Source organism: Prorops nasuta, unplaced genomic scaffold (genome assembly GCF_024137725.1).
Source record: "Prorops nasuta isolate Cenicafe-Biocafe unplaced genomic scaffold, Cenicafe_Pnas_1.2 PNAS00023, whole genome shotgun sequence".
NCBI classification, from domain to species: domain Eukaryota; kingdom Metazoa; phylum Arthropoda; class Insecta; order Hymenoptera; family Bethylidae; genus Prorops; species Prorops nasuta.
The window spans coordinates 2,887,553-2,912,175 of NW_027116820.1; the positions used below are offsets into that span (position 1 = coordinate 2,887,553).

The 24,623-nt window shown below is 37.0% G+C and overlaps 2 protein-coding genes across 4 annotated transcripts in view; both read right to left on the reverse strand.

Annotated features, from left to right (window-relative positions):
• Window positions 1-4,943: 4,943 nt before the first annotated feature.
• Window positions 4,944-5,345, reverse strand: LOC136781595 (uncharacterized). The gene has a single exon (XM_066740489.1). The coding sequence runs from the start codon at window positions 5,343-5,345 to the stop codon at window positions 4,944-4,946; it is 402 nt and encodes a 133-aa protein (XP_066596586.1).
• A 7,577-nt stretch (window positions 5,346-12,922) lies between these two features.
• Pten (phosphatase and tensin-like protein) overlaps window positions 12,923-24,623 on the reverse strand; it is a 126,150-nt gene continuing 114,449 nt past the window's right edge. For all 3 annotated transcript variants that reach the window (XM_066740436.1, XM_066740437.1, XM_066740439.1), the window contains 2 exons: window positions 15,183-15,464; window positions 12,923-15,099 (listed from right to left, as the gene is read on the reverse strand). In XM_066740436.1, the coding sequence (XP_066596533.1) occupies window positions 14,713-15,099; window positions 15,183-15,464 (669 nt within the window). In that variant the 3' untranslated portion in view covers window positions 12,923-14,712. The remainder of the gene's footprint in view (window positions 15,100-15,182; window positions 15,465-24,623) is intronic.

A 24,623-nucleotide genomic window follows, 5' to 3' on the forward strand; every position in this document is an offset into this window, starting at 1 on the left:
TTGTGTGTAGGAGAGTTGGTTTGTTTAGCAGGGAATGGTGGGGAGAGAGTGGGTACCCCTTCTAAAGCGAGAGAGCTAATAGGCCTGTCCTTGTCTAACGCACTGTGAAACTTCTCCGTCGGTAAAACAGTGTAAAACTTGTCTTTCAATAGCTAATTTAGTTTTTCAAAAAAATATTCCACATTTTTAGGTATATTTGTTTCTTCTTGGTCTCAAATTAGTCATAGAACTTTTCTTTAGCGCGCTACAAGGCCTAATTTTCAATATTATTATGACCAACAAAATTAAAAGTATTCAAAATTGTTATGAAAATTATTTTTTATGATTTTGAGAAACCGAGTTTGTAACGCGCTTCAGTACAGTCAAAAGAGTAAATTTAATCTCTACAAAAAAGTTCATATTCCTAATAGTTTGGAAGATAAATTTGAATGAGTGTTTGAGTCGCTCAATGCATCCCCTTTATAGACTTGTCGGATAACACTTCAATTTTCCGTAACCTCCGCACAAATTCTTCAGTTTTCCGACCTTCCTATTGTGAAACTGTCACTTAACTGACCCAGCATATTACTTCCGGCCCCCTTCTACGCCTTGTTTATTTACTATCCCACATTACATTACTAACTCCGATTTGTTTATACATCGTTGTACCTAACGCTCACTCGTTTTTCTCAACATATTACCGCTATACTCCATAATAGCTTAACTATTTCTAACTATATTTCCCTAATCAAACACTTGCCAACCTATCATTTCCGACTAACTAATAAATTACGTAATTCTAATTATCACGATTCGACGCTGGTACGGTTTATCGAAACAGCTTGCCTAATTCTAATAAATTTCGCCCCCTTTGTGACGGGAACCGTCACAGTGCCAAATTGATTCGTGTATGCACACACACACGCGTGTGCGCACAAACATTTCAGCTAAAACTAATTTGTGGTTCTCTGGCCTATGCTTCTGCAGCAATTTACGCTTCATCTCTGATATTGGCTGTACAGGCTAAAGAAATACGCAATGAATTTAACTGAAATTTCCATAAATCAATCTGGTATAGTATTGGCAGGTATATGTATATATGCACCGTCGAGACACTATCGTGTCTCTTAATACATTTTTATTAACCTTCATGTTATTTGCGGATCTTATAATGAAAAAAAAGGATAATTTTAGTGCAATGAATTCATCAATGTTGTGCGAAACAATGTCCCAAGTTGGCTCCGAACATGTGGTCAGAAGGGAAGGTCTTGTTCTAGAATAAAATATTCAAAGCCAAAGATAAGAGGTAAAAGGAGTTTTTATTTAAATAAATAAAATGTACAAAATTTTACAATATTTACAAAAGAACCGCTAGACTGATGATCGACTTTCTAGGGAATTTGCTCTCGTCAACTTCTAGGGAATTTCGGTCTATGAAGATTCCCTAGAACCCCAGAAAACAGAATTCCTCAGAAAGGAACGCGGACTTAGAAGCTCCCGGACTGGGCAATTTTCCCTGGAGTATTCCCCAGTAAAATCCCCAGCCACGGGAGGAAGCGAAATAGGAGAAGTAGTTTTAGGGAAGGGGAAGTCCCCTTACCCCTTGGCCTACTTCTCCTAGAGCTATAGTGGCTACAAGCCACCCCAACCCCTAGGGTGAAAGCTACCCCTCCCGCTACCCGACTCTATCGAGAGCCCTGGACTTGAGGGTCGGAACACTGGGTCCGAGGTAGTCCTCGGAGGCAGTGTGGAAGGGAAGGAGAGGGTTAACTTCTCCCGGGCAGTCCCCGGAGAAATTTCCCTTAGGAGGGAGGATATTGCCGCAGAGGGGTAGTCCCCTCTTGGTAGGCGGTGGGTGGTTGGGTGATACTTACCAAAGTATGGTACCCAATGAGTTCGCCGGTGGAGGCGCTCTTGAATGGCCTGATGGAGGCGCTGCCGTGGAGGCGTCAAAAGATGCTGCTGTTGCTGCTGTCAAAAGCAGCGGTCGAGCAAGGCTGAGGAGCGATGGGTCCTTATCAAGGATCCATCTATATAATCACGCGACACTAATCTTGCCAGCGAGAGAGCTGCTGCGGGCGCTGGCCACCTAGTGGCCAAGTGCGCAAGTAGTGTCGCTTCGCGGCCGCGAAGCGCCAGGGCCAGAAGACGCGCAAGCGCGCCGCGGAGAGAGGGACAGATAGAGCGGCTAGACGCTGTCGGTCTATCCGTCTATTGTGAGCGCAATAGAGATGGGAGATATAACAGAGAAATGCGGAATCTACTTCGCAACATTTTCTGCTCCTCCCAATCTCGAACAAACTCCCCCCGTTGACGCGATAGCGTCAAGACAAGGAAGAAGAAATTTACTCAGTTTAAAACAAATTTATTTACAAAAAAAAAATAAAATAAAAGATATAAAACAGATAGGGACGAGACGACTATTTTTTCAGCTTCATATGCAGCTTCGCTGAATGAAGCTCTAGGGCCGGCGACCACCGCAGGGTTATTTTGCCCTGCGGAGCCCAGGCCTTCCAGCGGCGCAACTTCAGGGCCGTATAGAGGGGCACCTCTATCTCCTGCCCGAATGCCCGGACTCTGATTTTTTGAGCATTGCGCTCGAGCTCCCTGGCGCTGGGATCGTCGAGGACTTTCCCAGACCAGTTTGCCGAGGCAATGCTCTTCTTTGAGGCGATGACGGGCCTCCGCCGTCTCGTCCGCGGTCGTGCTGCTGGGGTTGGAGGTGGTGGCGGTGCCGGCGTCTCCTTTTGCCCCTCCGGGAGAATATGGCGAAAAGCCGCCGAAATTCAGACTCCTCCCGGGGGGCATGTAACTCGAGGACATCATCCCCCTCGTCCTCATATCCGATGCCCAATAGGTGAGCCCAGGGATAATCCGCCATGATCAAATCTCACTGCACCAAAAAGGTAAATGATGAGTACGAAGACTCAGTAAGTATTTTTGGAGTTTTGGAAGAAAAGACATGGCGGAGATCATAAGTGTTCCTGAAGGTTTGGAACAGGAAACAGGACGACCTGAAGAGTTCCAGGACGCCCGAGAGAGGAGGTGCTAACCTGAAGAGTCCCAGGAAACCAGGAAAGAGAATAGACAACCTGAAGAATCCCAGGAAGCCAAGAAGGAGAAAGTTAAGCGACCTGACGAGTCCCAGGATGCCGTAAGGCAGGGTAAAGATAGACCCTGATGCGACCCCAAAGCTAGGGCTAAGAAGGGAGTTTACAAAGTTGCGAGAGACTCCGTTGGATCTCTTTTTTCGCGGTTTTAAGTATAGCTACGCGAGCTACCCCATCTACACCAGGGACTAGTTTGAGAATCCGCCCCAAGGTCCACATGCGCGGGGGGTTGTTGGGTACTTTGATCAGTACCAGATCTCCTTCACCAAATTCCGAGTTAGTGTTCTGCCATTTTGGCCTATTCTGCAACGTGTGTAGGTATTCGGAAGACCACTTCTTCCAGAATGTCTCGGTGATTCTAGTCACGGTTTGCCAACGATTTAATGATGATTCGCGTAAATCCAATGTGGAAAATTCCGGTGGAGAATTTAACGCCCGACCTGACAAGAAATGCCCCGGAGTGAGTACATCCAACGACTCAGGATCATCATGTAACCGCGAAATAGGCCGTGAGTTGAGGCAGGCCTCAATCTTGGTCAGCAGGGTGGTCATTTCTTCGAAATTTGGCACGAAGACTCCGAGGGAGCGCTTTAGGTGGTGCTTCATACTTTTTACCGCACTCTCCCAAAGACCGCCCCAGTGAGGAGTGGCGACCGGAATGAATTTCCACTCGATTTCGCCGAAAGAATCGGTTTTCCGAGCGCGGGCGGCTTCTACAGCGCATTGGTAGGCGCGTTTGAGTTCTGCGTCCGCTCCTTGAAAGTTGAGGCCGTTGTCTGAGTACATGACGGCGGGTTTTCCACGACGAGAGATAAAACGAGACAGCGCGGCGAGGAAGGCCTCGGTATCCAGTCGAGAGACGAGTTCCAAGTGAACAGCACGGGTAGATAGACATACGAACACGGCCACGTAGCATTTTATGGCTTTTGCATTACGACCGTGATGTAATTTCACCGAAAAGGGCCCGGCATAGTCTACTCCGGTGTGTTCAGAAGTGAAACTGCGAGAAACCCGAGCGGCAGGAAGTGAACCCATGAGTTGGTTACCGAGTTTAGCGCGTTCGCGAACACACGTGATGCATTTATGAACACATGATTTTACTAGATTTCGCGCATTCACGACCCAAAACCTTTGTCGCAACGTGGACAAGGTTAATTGGAGTCCCCCGTGAAGTGTCTCTAGGTGGGTTTGCCTAATGAGTATGGCAGTTAAGTGACAATCCGGTAAAATAATGGGGTGTTTCATTTGTTCAGAAATTTCGGCGTTCCGAAGCCGCCCCCCTATTCTTAAGATTCCTTGTGAATCAATGACCGGATGTAAGGAAAGAAGCTTTGACCGCGACGGTAAACGTAACCCATGATTCAAGGCTGAGATTTCGCTCGCGAAGTGTGTTCGTTGAACAACCTTTACCAAGGCTTCAATCGAACTGCGAATTTCCGATGCAGACAGGAGGGAGTCCTCCCATTGGCCGGTTTTCCTGGTCCGCTGGACAAATCGAAGAACATAGGCCATAACTCGGACCAGTTTAGACCAAGACGAAAACTGATCAAAAAACCAACACTCAGTTGTGTCTAGTTGAGCGGTTAACGCTACCTTCCGACTTTCTTCCTCGGTTTCAAAGACCTGAACAGGTTTTGCGGTGTGCTCACGGAGAAAAGCAGGCCCATGCCACCAAAGTGAGTCCTCTGATAACTGTTGAACACTGGTTCCTCTTGAGCACAAGTCTGCAAGATTCAACTTAGTGGGTACATAATGCCAGCTAGCTTCCGGTAAATGCGTTTGAACGTACGAAACGCGATTGGCCACAAACGTCTTCCAATGGACGGGTTGCTTTGCTATCCAAGCTAACGCGACCTATGAATCCAAGTAACACCGAATCGCATCACAACTCCCGACCAAGCTTGTCTTGACGTGAACCAATAACTTGACTAGAAGTGCGGCTGCAACCAACTCCAACCGAGGTATTGAAGTGGTCTTAATCGGCGCGACCTTTGTTTTGGACATTACTAAATGTACCGAAAAATGACCGTTCTCATCCGTGAGACGTTCGTAAGCGACTGCACCGTAGGCCAGCTCTGAGGCGTCGCAGAATCCGATTAATTCGCGTTTTCTAGTAGTAAGGGATTGTCCAGTCCACCGTGGAATACTCAAAGCCTGTAAGTCGCAGAGCTGCTCATAGCACTTGAGCCACTTGGACTGAACAGGCTCAGGAATCTCTTCATCCCAAGAGAGTTTGAGTAACCAGGTGGATTGCATTAACTGCTTTAAAGTGATGACTATAGGAGAGATCCATCCCAAGGGATCAAAGATCTTAGCATTCTCTGATAAGAGGATGCGTTTGGTTAGTACACCAATAGACGAAGGAGAAACACGGAAGCGAAAGCTATCATCCCCGTGATCCCAATATATACCCAAGACTTTACTTGACCCAGCAGGATCCTCAAAGAAAGAGTGCAGCTCGGTAGGTTCAAGCGGGGAAGTCCCCGGCTGATTGAATGCCCATTTGCTCAAGGAGAAGCCCCCTTTCGCTAGTAGAGCGATGAGTTGTTCCCTGACCGAACTGAGTTGTTTTAAGTCATGAGCCCCGAAAAGTAAATCATCTACGTATGTAGAATTTAACAAAACATCCTGCGCGAGAGGGAAGTCAGCCCCGTCCGTGGAAGCTAATTCGCGCAAAACTCGCGAGGATAAGAAAGGTGCCGGTCCCGTACCGTAGGTCACCGTGTTGAGTTCGAAAGCCTGAAGCTCACCGGAATCAGTCTTCCATAAAATGTTCTGATACTTGCGGTCCTCAACACGCACAAGAATCTGTCGGAACATTTTAACAATGTCCGTCACGCCAACATATCGAAAGGCACGCCAATTCATTAGGATCCGCGTAATGTCCTGCTGGAGCTTGGGTCCAATGAATATCGTGTCGTTAAGCGATACGCCAGTAGAGGTTTTAGAAGATGCGTTGAATACAACGCGAATCATTGTTTTCTGGTTCTCGGTCTTAAAAACTGCATGATGAGGCAGAAAGACGCGAAAATCAGAGTTCAAAGGAACAGGAGACATATGTCCTAACACTTGATACTCCTGTAAGAATTGAGAATAACTTTCAGCTAGTTCTGGAGAGGTTTCCAATCGCCGAAGTATTCGTGTTAAGGTTTTCTCTGCTACCCGAGAGGAAGAACCTAAGCTGTGCTTCTCGATGTCGGATCAAAAAGGTAAAGCAACGACAAAACGACCTGAAGAGGTGCGTGATACCGTGTTCACAAAATGTTGTTCACAGAGGGAGTCCTCTGTGGACATGGGTTTGACTTCCGGGACTTCTTCCAGTTCCCAGAAGTCGCGAAGAGTTTTTTCTACCTCAAAGCAATGATGCACCGTGACACTATGAGAGCGACCATTCTTGGGTACGACCCCCGAAACGATCCACCCGAAAATAGTCCGCTGAGCAAGCAACGTATGATCAGGAGAATGCATGTACGGGCCTTCCATCAATGCTGCAAGATAGTCTGCACCAATGAGCACATCAATTGGAGCCCTGGTTGAAGCGAAGTTATCAGCCAGATCAATTTTGCTAAGTGCTGGAAAGGACGACGGAGAATAAGTCGGAGGCATATACTGAGTAATCCTTGGTAAGATCAATGCAGTTACGTCCAACGAGACACCGTGTCGTGATAGAGAATGAAGCGTAATCTGTACCTCTGCTCGAACGTTTTGAGCCGAATTCAGAGAGACGCCATGAATGGTTGCGTTGACACGTTTTCGTGATACCCGTAGTTGCTGAGCTAGATTTTCCGAAATAAAGGAAGTTTCGGAGCCCGTGTCAACTAAACCGCGGACTATAATACGAGAACCGTCATGAGCGTCGATTCTGGCAGAAAAGGTGGCCAATAGCACTGATCGGGTGTCGGAAACACTAAGATGTGTTGTAGTATTCGAGCTAGAGGGTTCTGGCTCGGAAGAGGAGTTGACCGCGGGGGTAGACCCCCGTGCCTTGCTCCCCCCGGTGCCGGATTTGTCAAAATGTAATAAAGTATGATGCATTTTACTACATTTCCTGCATTGTGACGAAGAAGAGCAATTGGAGCAACTATGCCCGGGCCTCAGACAGTTGATGCAAAGATTCTGTGAAAATGCGAACTTTGAACGGGCCTGAGGGGTCAATGCAAGGTAGTCCTTGCACTGATACAAGAGATGGTTACTACCACAGTGAGCGCAACCGGTACTATTCACGCTAGTAGCGTGTGACTTCAAGGATCTCCCCGATTCCTTTTTGGAAATCTTAGGTTTGTTACCTAATGATTTCAAGGATTTAATATGACGCGTTAGAAACTCAGAGAATTGAATGAACGAGGGATAATCCTTGCTGCTTCCCAGATACATTTCCCAGGCTAAACGAAGGGTGTCATCCAGTTTGTTCTTCAGCGAATGAACAATTATGGGATCCCATTGATCGACGCCGTATCCCAGTTTTAAGGGCGTTGAGAGCAACCGTAACTGAGTCCCTAACTTCTTTCAGAAGCTTAAAATTGTCACCCCGAAGCGTGGGTACTTGCGAGATTTGATCTAAGAACGTATCCGTGATCATCCGTTTGTCAGTGTACCGAGCTACCAGAGTGTCCCATGCTATCTCATAGTTCTCGGAAGTGATCGCTAAAGATTTAATGACCGTAGCTGCTTCTCCTTGCAAACAGGATTTTAGATAATGGAACTTGTCCCGAAACGAGACATACACTTTGTCGTGAACAATGGAACGGAACGTCTCATAAAAGTTGTTCCATTCTAAATAATCCCCGGAAAACTTCGGTAAATCAATAACTGGAATCCTAATGTGGTTTATTTCGCCTGAAGGCGCAGTGGGACCTGATGCCGACATACCCTGATTGGGTCGAAGTTCATCTAGATGTCCTAGGATGAATTCTTCCGCGTCACTATGGGCATCAAGGGCCGCTTGATACCAATTATCGGTTACGTACTCCATTTTAGCTAATTCGGCCGGTTTAGTGTGAGTAGTGATCTTAACGTGAGTTTTACGCAACACGTTAAGCCACTTCTCTAAGGCTGCTAGCCTATCCTCCAAGAAGGGAAGGGTGAAATTGTGCACTCCACGCTTCTTGATGTTAACGACCAACCGAACGAATTCATCCCGAATCATGGGCACGTAAATGATTGCTTCTAATAATTCCCCTGCGCTAGCCATTTTGAAACTCTATTCCAGAACAAACCACAATCCAAAACACAGTCCGGAATGCCCACTCAAGAACACTGATGCACTTCGAACGTTTTTTGCCGGATATCCGGCTCGAAGGACCAAAAATTTGTGCGAAACAATGTCCCAAGTAGGCTCCGAACCTGTGGTCAGAAGGGAAGGTCTTGTTCTAGAATAAAATATTCAAAGCCAAAGATAAGAGGTAAAAGGAGTTTTTATTTAAATAAATAAAATGTACAAAATTTTACAATATTTACAAAAGAACCGCTAGACTGATGATCGATTTTCTAGGGAATTTGCTCTCGTCAACTTCTAGGGAATTTCGGTCTACGAAGATTCCCTAGAACCCCAGAAAACAGAATTCCCCAGAAAGGAACGCGGACTTAGAAGCTCCCGGACTGGGCAATTTTCCCTGGAGTATTCCCCAGTAAAATCCCCAGCCACGGGAGGAAGCGAAATGGGAGAAGTGGTTTTAGGGAAGGGGAAGTCCCCTTACCCCTCGGCCTACTTCTCCTAGAGCTATAGTGGCTACAAGCCACCCCACCCCTAGGGTGAATGCTACCCCTCCCGCTACCCGACTCTATCGAGAGCCCTGGACTTGAGGGTCGGAACACTGGGTCCGAGGTAGTCCTCGGAGGCAGTGTGGAGGGGAAGGAGAGGGTTAACTTCTCCCGGGCAGTCCCCGGAGAAATTTCCCTTAGGAGGGAGGATATTGCCGCAGAGGGGTAGTCCCCTCTTGGTAGGCGGTAGGTGGTTGGGTGATACTTACCAAAGTATGGTACCCAATGAGTTCGCCGGTGGAGGCGCTCTTGAATGGCCTGGTGGAGGCGCTGCCGTGGAGGCGTCAAAAAAAGCCGTGGAGGCGTCAAAAGATGCTGCTGTTGCTGCTGTCAAAAGCAGCGGTCTAGCAAGGCTGAGGTGCGATGGGTCCTTATCAAGGACCCATCTATATAATTACGCGACACTAATCTTGCCAGCGAGAGAGCTGCTGCGGGCGCTGGCCACCTAGTGGCCAAGCGCGCAAGTAGTGTCGCTTCCCGGCCGCGATGCGCTAGGGCCAGAAGACGCGCAAGCGCGCCGCGGAGAGAGGGACAGATAGAGCGGCTAGACGCTGTCGGTCTATCCGTCTATTGTGAGCGCAATAGAGATGGGAGATATAACTGAGAAATGCGAAATCTACTTCGCAACATTTTCTGCTCCTCCCAATCTCGAACAAATGTATTTTTTTATTTCATCAGCTGTTCAAAAGTACGAATCCAATAAATGATGATACTGTGTACAGAAAAGATAACTCTTAGATAGGAAACGGTCCAAGGAATATGCGTGTGAGAATTTCCAAACATAAGCTTAAGGGGGAAAATACATGTAAAAGCTTCAAAAATTATATTATTTTTCTATTCATAAATAGTTTAGAATTTATCTTTAAAACTATTTACTAAAGTTTAAAAGTATAATTCAAAAAATCTAAGAAATTATAGCCTTATACGTGTTGCCGTGTCGCACTGCGCGAATAATACTAACGCTTTGCGGCACCCAAATACGTGAGAGATTGAAACTTTAAAGCCCTTTTTTCTCAAAACGTACTTTTTTAAAATTTGTGTAAGCTATCATTTAAAAACTATTCAACCGATTTTCATGAAATTTCAGCTATGCTTTATAATATTATCTTCTGTATAAACCTAATTGTTTTTACATATTCATATTTAAAAACACACTACTTTTATGCAATAAAAATAATAATAAAAGAATAAAAATTAATACTTTTTATTTAATATCGTATAACTTTTCTAAATTTAAAGTGTTATTAAATTTCGTAGATTTATATAGAAATAATAGATGTAAATAAAAAACTTACATATTTTTTTTTTAATTTAGAATTAATAATTGTAATATTAGTAATTTACATAGTTTTGAGAAGCGGGTGTTGGGCCATCATAAAAATGCACAAATAAGTCAGCTCCTTTGTATTAAAAAAACGAGCTTTTATTAGATAAAGATATATACTATTATATGTATATATGTATTAATTTCGAACATGTAGGATCGTTTTTTTATACAAACAAATAAATAGAAAATAATCCATTTTTGAAGCTTCTATATATATTTCCCGCCCCCCCCCCCCCCTAAAGGTATGCTTTGAGCGACTCAAATTTTATTCAAGGTCATCTTCTAAACTATTAGGAATATGAACTTTTTTTGTATAGACTAAATTTACTCTTTTCACTGTGCTGAAGGGCGCTACAAATTCGGTCTCTCAAAATCATTAAAAAAATTTCATAAAAATTATATATACTTGTATTTTTGTTGCCCATAATAATATTGAAAAATCATTTTTGTAGTGCTCTAAAGAATAGTTGTATGAGTAAATTGAGACCAACAAGAAACAAATATACCTAAAAATGTGAAAGATTGTTTTGAAAAACTAATTTAGTTGGTGAAAAACAAATTTTAAAATGTTTTGTCGACGGTGAAGTTTCAAAGTGCGTTAAATAAGGACATATACCCCGTCTAATACAAAAGAGCTGATAGACCTGTCCTTGTCTAACGCACTTTGAAACTTCACCGTCGACAAAACAGTTTAAAATTTGTTTTTCACTAACTAAATTAGTTTTTCAAAACAATCTTTCACATTTTTATGTATATTTGTTTCTTATTGGTCTCAATTTACTCATACAAATCTTCTGTAGAGCGCTACAAAGTTTATTTTCAATATTATTATAAGCAATAAAAATATAAGTATTTATAATTTGTATGACATTTTTTTTGATAATTTTGAGAAACTGACTTTGTAGCACCCTTTAGCAGAGGCAAAAGAATAAATTTAGTCTGTACAAAAAAGTTCATATTCCTAGTAGTTTGGAAGATAAACTTGAGAATAGAGCTTGAGTCGCTCGATTAAGATATAGCTTGAATTGAGAAAATATAAAATATAGGGAACAAACAATTTTCCCATTTACACAAATATTTAGTTTATTGCGCATAATGGTGCTAAAACCTGGTTTTTTTAAAAATAAAAAAAAGTATAATTTTTTTCATATAAGAGCTGAATTAGTCAGTCAAGAATTCCTTCCAAATTTTTAAGAGTATTTCCTTTATATTGGTATTGTAAAGATTTAGAAACACGTAAATAGGTTTTGAAATTATGTCCTGTAGACTTCAGTGTCCGATCCTGGGGCCCCTTTGAACTCCGTGATCGTGTATATTATCACATGGATCAATGCATATATACAGCGAAGTGGCTGTTTGGACAAAAAATTGAGAATAGGTCCAACCATGCCAGTTGCAGAAGGGCAACTGGTAATGGTCAGCATATTTGGAGGTTGTCAATGAGACTTGGACAGGATCGTGGGCTTGGTTAAGACTATCACATCCCTGAAACGGCGCGCGCGCGAATAAATGGTTATAATTACAACAACAAATCAATCCTGCGATGTTTGGTACCAACCTTTGTTTTTATTTTGCCTAGAAACAATTAGTGTCCTATTTCGAAACTTGGGCATCGTTTACGTTTGAAGGTCACTAATTAACAGTATTATCCTATGTAAAATTAGTCCTATTTAGGCGCTGGCTAAGAATAGTTCATTATAAAATTGGGTGAACCAAGTTACCTATTTAATCTTTTTCCTGTATCATTAATTGTAATTAACTGGTATGCAATTACTCGTTGACATTTGTCCAAGGACGCTATAGTCTTTCTTTTTGAAAATTATTAAAAAGGAATAAAATATTGTTTAAAATGTTTTAGTTTTGTTTTCTTTATTACGAATTTCGAAAAACTGATTTTGTAGCGCACCTGAATACACAGAATAGGGTAAATTTACTCCTTAGTGAAAAAATTATATTTTCAATGGTTTAGAAGATTTTCTTGAATCAAATTATTGCTCGGTCATGGATCCCCTTAAGATGACTCATACAGTCGGTTTTTCTATGTGGCAGTACATTATTGTGATACAAATTCACTGGTATCGTTTCACTACTAATAAGATATCATTCCTCTTCAATCCCATCACTTCATTTTATGATTTGGATTTGGTTATGTTCCAAAATAATTCTCTCCACTAGTTTTCTTGATTTCGAAAGTAAAGAGAAGACGATACTTCAACTGCTTCTTTTCAATCGATATTGTCGTCACTACTCCTTATCTCAGTAGCTCTACAAATGCATAAATTGTTATCACATTTTTAAAGCTATAGAACAACAAATCAAATAAACTATATGGCGGGACAGATAAACCAATTAAAATTGATACTACTATTAAATAAATATATGGCCAGATAGTTAAGTTATATACCTAATAATATCTGCACCACAATGAAGCTACGAAGAAGCTTATTTCTGAATATGAAGATCCTTAACTTGTGGATATGGTAGAATGTAACTGGTTCAATTTGCGCGTCCTGACGTCAATACTGTTTAAATTGAATCGTTTCTTTCCTTACCTTAATGTGGGTTGAAAAAGACTGAAATCCTGATTTTATTAACTAAATAATAATATTTGCAATCTTCAAATATTATCAAATTTTTTCTTTATTGGATTTTAGATGATTATAAAATTAACTTTCATTGTTTCCATGAAAATGTATATTTTACGATCTCAAAGATGTGTAAATAATTAAAAACATTTTGCATCAGTGAGTGTTAGATTAATTTTATTCATAATTAATGAGTGGTTCCCTAGAACATATCGATTAATATAAGATCGCGTAGTTTTGTAGTTGAGTTATAAAAAAAGGCTCAAACAGTAATCAAATAAGCAAGTTTTATAATTATAGCCAAAAAGCCGCTTTACAGAATAAATATCTTGTATTGAAAAATAAATATGTCCCTCTTCAATTTGTTGCGTTATAAAAATTTTGTTATTTATTTAAAAATTAATAAACGCGAATACGTAACAATATATACATAATTAATTTTTGTATATATACAGAGGTACAAAAGGCATTTAAAAAATTTTTAAAGTTTGGTTAACGGTTAAAAAAATTAACACTATGATAAAAAAAACTGTAATAAATTTATCTTAAAATTACACATAAGTAAAGAAAACCCTTTCATTATTCTGAAAAATTATGGTTAAACTTAAAAACATTCAGATTTTAGGCATTCTTAGTATATCATCAAATTTTAGGAACATTAAACACCTACATTGCATCAACATCTTTAATGCAGAATAAATGAAATAGTACAAATGAGCTCAAGATTAGATAAATACGAAAGAATGTAGGAGTCTTTACAAGAAATGTTAGCTAAGCAAGATATAAGATAATATGCCACATAACAATATATTGTATTTATCTAAACATATTTTAGACCAAAGTATAAAATTTAAAGTAAAAACCATATACGTATAATATTTAATACATATTAAATACTAATAAACTATAGAAGTCATGAATAATATTGTTACATATAAAAATAAATTTACAAGTATGTATGTGGCAAGAAGATATTCCAGACTTTGATATCGTTGTTTACCTAAAGAATTATAGAATAAGATTATTTTATACAAGAATCAGAGAGTTTAAATACTCAATACTGTTTATATAAAAATAGGCAGGCACATTATTTAACTACATAATAATATTTATTTTATAGTTTTATTTATTTTTTGTTTGATTTGTTAAATAATTCAGAGTCCAATAAACAAAGTAAACAAATAATAATAAACATGTAGTAACGACGCCACGGTAAGAGATTATACGGATAACATTATTAGTTTTCCAACTATCTAATATTTTTGAATAGTTTTAATGAAATATAAATTGTGAGTGATGATACTAGACGAATGTATATGAAATGTTGAATAAAGTGTTACAGTAAGAATTTAACATCTTTCATACAACATACGCTAATATCATATTTTAATCTAACTAAAACTACGTTTTGTACAATTGTTGTCATTTTTAAATTTGCTCAAGGTAATTATGTCCGATTGTCTACGGTAAATGTTACGCAAAATTACCTGAAGTACAATTTACGTAAGTTTTATTAAATAAATCATTTTATCAACTCTCTCATGTTATTTGCTAAAACGTTTAGTATCTGAAAAAGCTATTCTTTATTTTGCCTTTTCTATCTACTTTAACTTTCTTACAATTATTATATTGAATCATCACTCGTCGAATTTAATTTAGTTTTTGTTTCAAGGTTTGGTAACAAAAAATATAATTATGTTCAGAAAGAATAAATAGTCATATATTTGTATCCACTGATTGATGTAAAAATATATGCATTGATAAAATATGACTAAAAATTGAGAATAAACTGAAAATTCCTTGTTTTCATAATTAACTTATAGAATTATATTGCTTTCATTTCTCAGAAAAATTATGAAATGTGAAAGTCCGATTGTGCGAAGTAACGTAGAACATGATAAAAATTGAAAAAATCATTGATTTTAAGTACTATAAAAAATAGTTTAATAAGCTAAACATCCAAAGTAGAATGTACGAACGTTGAAGAACATTTTACGTTGGTAGTATTCTGTCTACTACTGCTTCTACTCTTATCTCCGCGTGAAAGTAAAGTTTTAGCAGTTTCTCGGAGGCTAGTTCTTTGGTGAGTATTAACATGTAAACGGCTACTGCTGTGCGTAATTTGATGACGATTCACCACCAGCGATGAAGAGGACTCACCCGATTCCCAACCATCCTCTTCCCCTGTAGAGTCACATTCACTACTATCCGCTTCACTGGATTCACTAGGAGTTCCTTGACCACTCATTTCAATTTGTACACTATTTGATGTTCTGTGCGTTGTAGTTGGCACAGTTGGTGAAATATTTCCACCCATTCGATGCATAAGCAAACTTACCTATATTAAACAGAAATATATTTATTATTTTCATAAAATATTGTATACAATTAATGAGATCTTTTAAATAGCTAAATGTTTACTTTAAAGTCAGCACTATATAGTTTATGATGTTTATCCTTATGTGCATCATCCAAATCATATTTATCGATGCTTAATACAAGAGTAGATGGCATTGACCCAAGACTTGCCAATGAACTTGTCCGCGGCTTCATATTAGGTATCACCATTGGTAATTCCATTGCTGTACCATCACAGCTTAATGCCCTTGTTGAACGTTCCACTGGTATTTCGACAGTATCATAGTCAGATGTAATATGATCTCGTACAAAAAATGTATTAAACCAGAAGTGAAATAACTTTTCCTATAAAAACATTTGATAAATATCACTTAAACATACATCATATATGAAAGGATCTATATTAAAAGATATTATAAACGTGTTCATTATATGTTTGGAAATAAGCTTATAACTATCAGATAAATTAATGATTTACTTTATTTTATACTAAATAAATATCAATCTATTAAACACCTCAACGTGTATGACCTACATTACGATATAGTATAAAAGCATAGTAAAACTGTTACAATTTCGCTACAGCTTAGTAGCTTAAGGTTTTTGAAATCGCTAAATTGAAATGTATGATCAGTGAAGATAGTATGGGTTTAAATGATACTTCCATTTTGACGTCAAAGCCAATACATTAATATGAGCTGAGAGGTCAGAGTGGTGGGTCCGTTTAGACCCAAACTAGCTACACTATATATAAAAACAAAAGTATTAAATTAAAATTAGTAAATTTAATATCGTTTATATCAATTTCATAAAATAAATTTTTTTTTTATGAAAACCCATATTTGAGTTGAGGTCGCTAAATTTAAATTTAATGATAAAGTTTCAAACTTCATAACAGCAGATCCAAAATGGTGCACTTACTGATTCAAACAATGAGTGGATTCTTATAAAATTTTGCTGCATGTGTTGTTAGGCAGCAAACGCCACACGCAGCAAAATATTGTATAAGATCTGTTTTATTATACGCTCACGATGAAGGTAACCAACGGGACACCGAACAAGGGCTTAATACTCTAAAGTACTTCATAACGCGTCTATTAAAAAAGTGTGAAGGTCGCGATACAAATTTCGCTTAAGTACTTGAAAAACGAAAAAAGGCGCTGAACGATAATGCAAAGACGGTATGGTTGGCACCAATTCGGATGGTCCAAATTGAGACTTTAGTTTCAAATGATAAAATTTAATAACTTACAACACATGCAAATGCATAAATATAATCTCCTACAGCTGCCAGCTCAGAACCTAGGTAGTAATTGACAGAGGCAAAGTCAGGAGAAGATGAATTCGCAGTACACACGAGGAGTAATGCTAACTTAAACAAATATGATAATAACTATGCGCGTCATAATAAACTAAACTACAAATTTAACACACAAAAAATTAGATGTAATTCAATCAAATATTATAAATTATACAAATAATGGCAAAGGTTTGAAAGCTTGCAAACCAGAATCTTAAAGTAAAGCCACCATTATATCGGTAAACTAACTATGCTAAAAAGATTGGGGGAAAGTAGTCGAATATCGATCAAGCGATTTATATTGATCAATTTAATTTTAAAAAATACAATTAAGTTATAGAATAGTCCAGATAGACTGTGAATTAACAAGGCAGAAGTTTTATAATAAAAATGGTTCTGGTCGATTTTGTGGAAAGTCGGGCATTGCCAAAGAAAATAATTTTTTGTACAATTTTCTTAAAAGAGCCATAGTTCATTGCATAAGGTGTGCAATTGGCAAATTAACCATTGTCGTCGAGACACGGTAGAATCTCGACGACAAGTACATAAATATATGAAAATATTTAATAAAATATAAAACATATATAAAATCGTCGAGACGCTATCTTCTCTTATACAGCAACTTCTGCCACCCTAACATCAAAAAATTTTTTGAACTGCTTTATCTTAAATAATATGGAAATTAGAAATTCGATCGAAACTTTATTTAAAAATGTTTGAAAAAACCTATCAAATGAGACCAACCACATTAAAATTGATAAAATGAATCCTGAGATATAATAGTTGCATTTTTGAAAGTGGTGAAAATAAGAACTTGTCACATTTCCCCTAGTACGCTTGTCACGCTTCCCCTAAAATTCTCTAAATCTCCAATCGTTACATTTTCTCTACAGTTTAAAAATGTTTCAAAACACCTGTAAAATCTGATACGAACACTATTAAAATGGATAAAACCAACCGTGAGATATAATAGTTGCATTTTTGAAAGTGGTCAAAATAAGAACTTATCACGCTTTCTCTGAAATTCCCTAAATCTCCATTCGTAACATTTTCTCTACAGTTACTATGCTTTCCCTAAGCTCCTTAGAATCATTTAAAATGTATTAGTAAAATATCAATTTAAATATCTTGAATCATAATTGTGTGTAATATAAGTACATACAATAAAGAAATACATAAGTTTATATTATGCAGGGTGTAACACCAATGATGTTATTAATTTTAACTACATATTCTTGAGGCTAAATTAAATAAAAAAGTAATATACTATGACATCCGTAAAAGCATCATTGGTGAAATAAATCAATTTTAAACCGATAAATCAGGGCTTTAATTCAACGGAAAAATTACTTTACTCTCACTTTCGTTAACAGTTCCCTTTCGAAAAGCAAAAGAAGTTTGTACTTTATTGTTCCGTATTGCCACACGCACACATGTGCAACTATACCAATAATCAACATCAAACGTTACCTCTTGATGTCTTACATTCCTAATCCTGCTACTTATGAAATTTGTCTGCCTATTTTTAAAAGGATCCTCGAAAGCACATGTTAAGTTGAAAATTCTGGGTAACGATACGGCATTATTTGCAGATTAATTTTGAAGCCGTTTTATTTTTTGGTGATGCGCCGTATGAAATATTCTACTTGATATTTAGTAAAAAAAAGTAGTATATTAAAAAAACGATTATAAAAAATATTACTTTTTTTGGCTTTCGAAAATCTTGCTGTTTTATCAGATAGAGCAGTTTGCTATATTATTGAAAGAACAAAATAACCCGAAAATAGATTCTCAAGTACATAGTCTTCTCTAGAAATGTTGAGTGAAGATCTTGAGAGACTCCTTCAAGGTTAAATAAGCCTTTTTTTTCTCCATTCTTCGAAAGGACAAGCCACAAAATTAAGAATGTTTTCTGTATATCATAGATTATCCATAATTTTCTCTAGCGCTTCGTGCATAGTGCCTGTCTGAATAGACTTACTAGTAAAATTAGTCAATTGCTAAGTCAAATTCTAGTTTATAATGACTAGAGAATGGCATGATTCTAAATGAAATATTTACCAATTCACCATAGTAATTATAATGAAAGGAAGAGGAAAGTACTCATACCCGCGTAGAAAAAAATAGTCTAGTAAAGATGTGGCAATCCAATGGCAAAGGAATGCAAAGGACTGGCAAAAGACTGGGATCCCATATTGCATCATGCGTGGCAATGGGTGATGTGAAAGACTGCCTTATGTTTGGTTGCCAGTCTTTTGCCAGTGCTTTGCCATTGGATTGCCACATCTTGGGCAGACTATTTTTTTCTACGCGGGTAAGTATTTAACAACTTATCTGGAATCTTTTTGTACCTAAGAGCGTGCAAAAACTATGAATAATAATCTACGGCATTAACAAAAAATTATTCTGAATATTTAGTCTTGTCCTTTCATAAAATGAAAAAAGGTCTATTTATTCTTAAAGGGATCTTTCTGGTTCTCGGCTTGGCCGAAATTTCGAGACATGACTATGGCATTACTTGTGTGAAAACCGATTTTCAAGCCATTTTACTTTTCCAATAACGTAGCAATCTGCTCTATGTAATAGAACAGTAAGATTCTCAAAAAGCGAACAAAGATTTTCTTCAAATCGCTTTTTTAATATTGTAGACTTTTAATTTTTACTTATAAAAGCCCTTTATTACAACATTACTTTTACACATCCAGCCACGTCTAGGCTCCAGGAGGCAACTGACTCGGTCGCTTACAGGTCCAAACCTTGGATAACCTTTACATATGTGTATTTACAAACAGATTATTACTCGATATTTCTGACGGTTAATTCCTACAATATAATATTTATTTTCTGATTACACCTTATTAGATAGAACATTTCACATAGCACATCACCGAAAAGATGAAACGGCTTCAAAATTAATCTACAAATAATGACGTATCATTATTTAAAATTTTCAACTTAGTAGGTGTGATTTTAAGGATCCCCTCAAAATGGACAGAAAATAAATTTTATACAATACTAGGATCAGGAATATAAGACACTAGAAGGTAATATTAATAATTGGCGTCGTTGCAAAAATGTGTGTGTTGTAAAGTGGCAGATTCAGATAGGACCTGTCACGTTAAGAATTTGAAATTTCCGCGCCTGACGCATGATTGACTCCGCCGCGCGACCTTTCGCAACAACCACAGCACCATCGCGAGCATGCGGTGAAGCCCGCATTGCTTAGAAAATCGGTGAGCTGACAGGTGCTTAGAAACCGCTAAGGAGGAGTAGCGACAGAAACCCAAGTAAAAGAGGAATCTCGAAAAATTCTGAATGACACATATCAGAAATAGAATGCAACCTGTATTAGTGTCTCTACACCGGACGCGGAGATCCCTATTAAGGGAATCATCAAGGAAAAAGGACGATAATTTTGAGGCACGTAAGAGGCAACGCAGGCGTTTTATCTCGTGCATTAATTGCCTGAAATCCTTAAGGTATGCGAGCAGAATTATTACTGCGATGCGGTCTCCGGTCATGTGTGTGTCACTGCTTCAGGGAAACTCGTAGTAAGTAAGAAGTGTGGTTACTTGAAGAAAATCGGCTAATTTAGGGCTAGGCACTCGGGCGGCCCTGAAAGGTTAGAATCGCGGAAAAGCCGGAAAAGAAAAGTGCGTAGGACGAAAATTAGGCCATTCGGGAGGCTTACAATAGGCCTGGCGCTCAAAATTTACGATAAATAGAAATTAAATAGACCGAATGAGCCGAGAAGCACTATGTATCTGGTATTATCTGTAAATTTCGCGACAAGACGTCCTATTGTGAATTTTCCCGCACAGGCGGTCGGGAAAGGCCTTGGCGATAAAAGCCAGTGTAAATAGATTATTTACGATTTGTATAGGAAGCACCAAGTTAACATATAGTATACGTACATTTTAATCGAAATAATAGATGTGCTTAATTATTTATGACAAAAACCTCTCCCCCGAAATCGCACGTTACAATGTGTGATCGTACAACAATACGGAACGATGGAGAAGTACGAACTTTTCCATCGTTCTTCTATAGGGAACTTTCGACACGAAGGTGAAAGTAAAATAATTTTTTCGTTGAATCAAAGCCCTGATTTATCGGTTTAAAATTGATTTATTTCAGCAATGATGCTTTTAAGATATTAATATTGCTTGACTTTCCGACTTAGTTTAGCTTCAAGAATATGTGGTTAAAATTAAAACCATCATTGCTGTTACACCCTGCATAGGTTAGGTATATTCATGTGGAATAGTAAGCATATGTAATGTTATGCAGTTAAAGAATTAAAGTTAATACGTTCAAAAAAATGTGCTGGAGTGATTAGGTAAACTAATTACCAAAGGATTTATAAATAGAATATATTCTCGGAAGGCCTAGATTCAGATAAGTATATTTTTATATAAGTAATCTTTATTTGAAAAAAAAAAAGAATGTGACTTTATGGATTTTTCCTGGTTCCAGAAGATCCAAAATAAAGAAAAAATGGTAGCAAAGCTGTTAAGGGTGGAGCCTCGTGTAAAACCACGAAACATGAGCAGATTTTGGGAATTTTTTTCAAGGGTAAAGGAATATATAATCGAATCACTATTTTTGCTGTTGATTGTATGTATTCTCAAAAGTATTATCATACTTTTTTTTTACTTTAGTTGAGTTGTGAAAAAAGTTATTTAGCTTTAATGATAAAGTGTCCGCAAGAACATCCTCAAACGGCGTGACGTGTAGCTTCCCTAAAAAGCCAAGAATTCATATTTTCCTTTTTTTACTACAATCCTAATAATATTCCACTCTGGATGAACCTCGTTTCATTGAAAATAAATGATAATTTAAACATAAGTATCAACTGTGAAAAATAAATTCTAATTTTGACCATTTTTTTGTTCATCTTTAAAACAGATTACTAAACACTCTGATTCGTAAAATATTTTTAATTTGAGGTTCATCTATAGAGAAATTTTATTACCTTTAAAACAAAACAAATTTTTTTTAAATCGGTTGAGTACTTTTCGAGTTATGCGTCACGCCAATTCGGAAAAAGTGGTTTTGAGAAAAACGTGTTTAAAGTTTCCAATAGGAAGGGACTCTCATCTGACGGATGATAACAGGATCGATAACTGTTGACTGTAACAAATATTTTTACCAAACTTATATGAAATATAGTCTCAGACAATGTATGAAAACAAGATTTGACCGTACATAAAAATAATGAAAGCTAATGTTTCTAGGGGAACAGTACGCTCCGCAAGCAATATTATTGCATGACGCACAACTACAAAAATCTCTATAACTATGTACTCAGTACGAATTGTAATGTAATATTTTAAAGGTAATATCTGTAGGCTATGTACTATCCATATATGAAAAAAAACCGATTTTAAAAACTTATTACACGAGGCTCCCCCCTTAATATAAAAGCTAATTCAAAAAGAAAAGGAAAAGGACAGCATTTCATTCATTATTAACCAGGAAAGCACGTAATATTTTAATGTAGTAAAACTACAATTACTAGTTAGCACGTAGTAAAAGACCATTTCTAAATTTGAATGCATAAAATAAGAAATCCATCAGTAATTTGTTAAGTGTTAATCCTGATGTAGTGAGTATTGTTATTGTGAAAGTCAAGGAAGTTATAATGAGTGCTGTTATTGTGGAAGTCGAGGAAGATTATATTATAACACGTCAATAAAAACTAATATTGAACTGATTTTTTCTAATCTTAGATATAACTGATCATTAACTTTTCCTACAAAATTTAAATTTCCAAATAATTAAAATAGAGAATACTATGAGAAAAGCCTCAAAAAGTGCTATTATGGTAAGAACTTTAAAATTTGTTATGTGAGAGGCATACGTTGGATAAATTTATGAAACTGAAAGTTGTATACTTAAAAAAAAGAAGCTTCCATTGCACTCATGATATACTTCTTAGTTTATATGAACCAAAGGAAATTAGAATACTAGTTTGTCAAATAAAGAGTCGTAAAGTAAAATTGCTTTTGATAGTAATGCGTAAGGAATAGGTGGAAAAAAGGGTAAAACTATAAGCAAATTCTTCAAAGTGAAAGGACTTTAAGGTGATTCAGGGTATAAAATGTTGAAAATATAATTTAAATAGTCGGTAAATATTATAAGAGAAGCCTATAAAAGTGTAATTGTGATAAGAATTCATAATTTTAATATTTTGCATTTTATTTAATATATCAATAAATTAATATTTTGAATTGAAGTTTTATATTACGGAAAGACGACAACATTGAAAAACGTTTTGTTAAATTGAACTAGTTATAAAAATTGTTTAGTTTTAATTCTTATTTTCTTAAAAAATGCGTTATATGATACCGCAAAAAGCAAGGTTGCCTGTAAAAAGGGCGGCAAGTATATAAATCGCCTACTGTAAATAATATAGTAAAATAAAATATTCCAATAAAAACAACGAGTAAAGTCCAAATTTTAGGCAAGTGTTTATTTTTACTGTAGCAAAAATTAAAATTTCAAATAAAAAAAAATAGTAATACAAAAAAGTTACTTGCCGGGCCCATAATGTTCATACCTATAAATCGCTATCTTACAATACAAGCGTTGCTTCTCGTATTTTTAAAAATGTGGCTAATTAATGCCATTGCTTATAACGGGTCCCCGGCAAGTAGCTTTTTTGTGTTTCTATTTTGTTTTTTCGAAATTTTAACTTTTGCCATAGTAAAAATTAAAACTTACCTAAAATTTGGATTTCACTCAATTTTTTAATTCGAATATTTTATTTTACTAATTATTTACGCTAAACGATTTATGTGCTTGCCGCCTTTTTTTACAAGCGAAGCTTGTTTTTTGTGGGATTATTATTATCATGTTTACAACAAATTAATTTTTTTTAATACTATTAATATTTACACAGCAGTATAATAATTCATATAGACTTGCGGGCCATTCTACGCCAAATCGGCTTTGCACTCCGAAATATATCCGTTTAGACGTGGAATGACCCTTGCTTTAAACGCGCTATTATGTAACTTGACAAATTTTAAGAATATTAAAAAATTATATAGGAGTTTCTTTATATCAAAATTCGCCTTCCTTTCCAGTACTTTTGGTTTGGACAACCTATGGGTTACCGTGTATAAGTATAGACTTTTCTAATAATTCACTAATCTTTAAGATTTGAAATGGAATAAATTAAATCTGTCGCTTTAAGTTTGTAAATTTTGACACAATAATTGAATTTAATGATTACAAAAACCTTTAGGTATGAAGCTTTAACCAAATTTTAATATTTTTGCTGTGTATTTATACTATGATGTAAGATACGTCATACACTATACAGTGGTAAATTTAGGTTTGAAGCAATATACATCATTACATGGACTATATGGGGGATTATATAAGCTTCAATTATTGACATTGTGGTCTGATAGTCCCAGCTGGATCAACTTTTTGTTTTATGGTTTCATTTTTAAATTCCCCATCATTATTTTAGCTTATCGAGTTTTTCCACCGTTAAATTATTCATTGGTGTTTGCTTCATTTTAAAAATTTAGTGTCGTATATATTTTACATTAAATAATGTATGATAAATAAAGGAATAAAGTTGCAATTACAACATTGTCTTATAGCAGTATGATGGACTACGTATTTATGTTAAGGGGACAGGCCACTCTAGAATTTTGAAAAAATCGAATTTCTTGTTCCTTGAAATATAGTTTAACACGTTTACTGCCAGCCTACGAGATAACTTGTAGTTTATTATGGATTATCTCGTAGACTGGCAGTAAACGTATTAAAACTTAAAAATATTTTCCCAAAAAATAAATTTTGAAAAATAGGTATAAGTACTTCAAATTCTAATTGTGCCGCATCGTGTTTCGGCCGACCGGTAAAGCACCTTTTGTACGCTTAGCGAAGAAATATTCGCGGTCTCGACATGCAAAAGAGGCTCGCGATAACTTAAAACCAGTTAGAAAGACAACCCAAGAACAAAATAGAAAAGAGAAAGGTCAACTGTATGGAGTAGGCATCGCCGAGTAAAGATAAATATAGATATTATAATTATATACGACTTAAAACTTTAAACGTTTTTCTCGAAAATACATTTTTCGAGCTGGGCGGAAACAAAACTAGAACAAATCTTCACCAATCGACTTGAGCATTTGACTGTATATTCAAAACTATATTATCTAGAGAACTAAGTAGGATTTTTT

Coding starts and splice junctions, on each gene's coding strand:
- LOC136781595 (XM_066740489.1), bottom strand. CDS start 5,345: ATGCAATCCACCTGGTTACTCAAACTCTCTTGGGATGAAGAGATTCCT.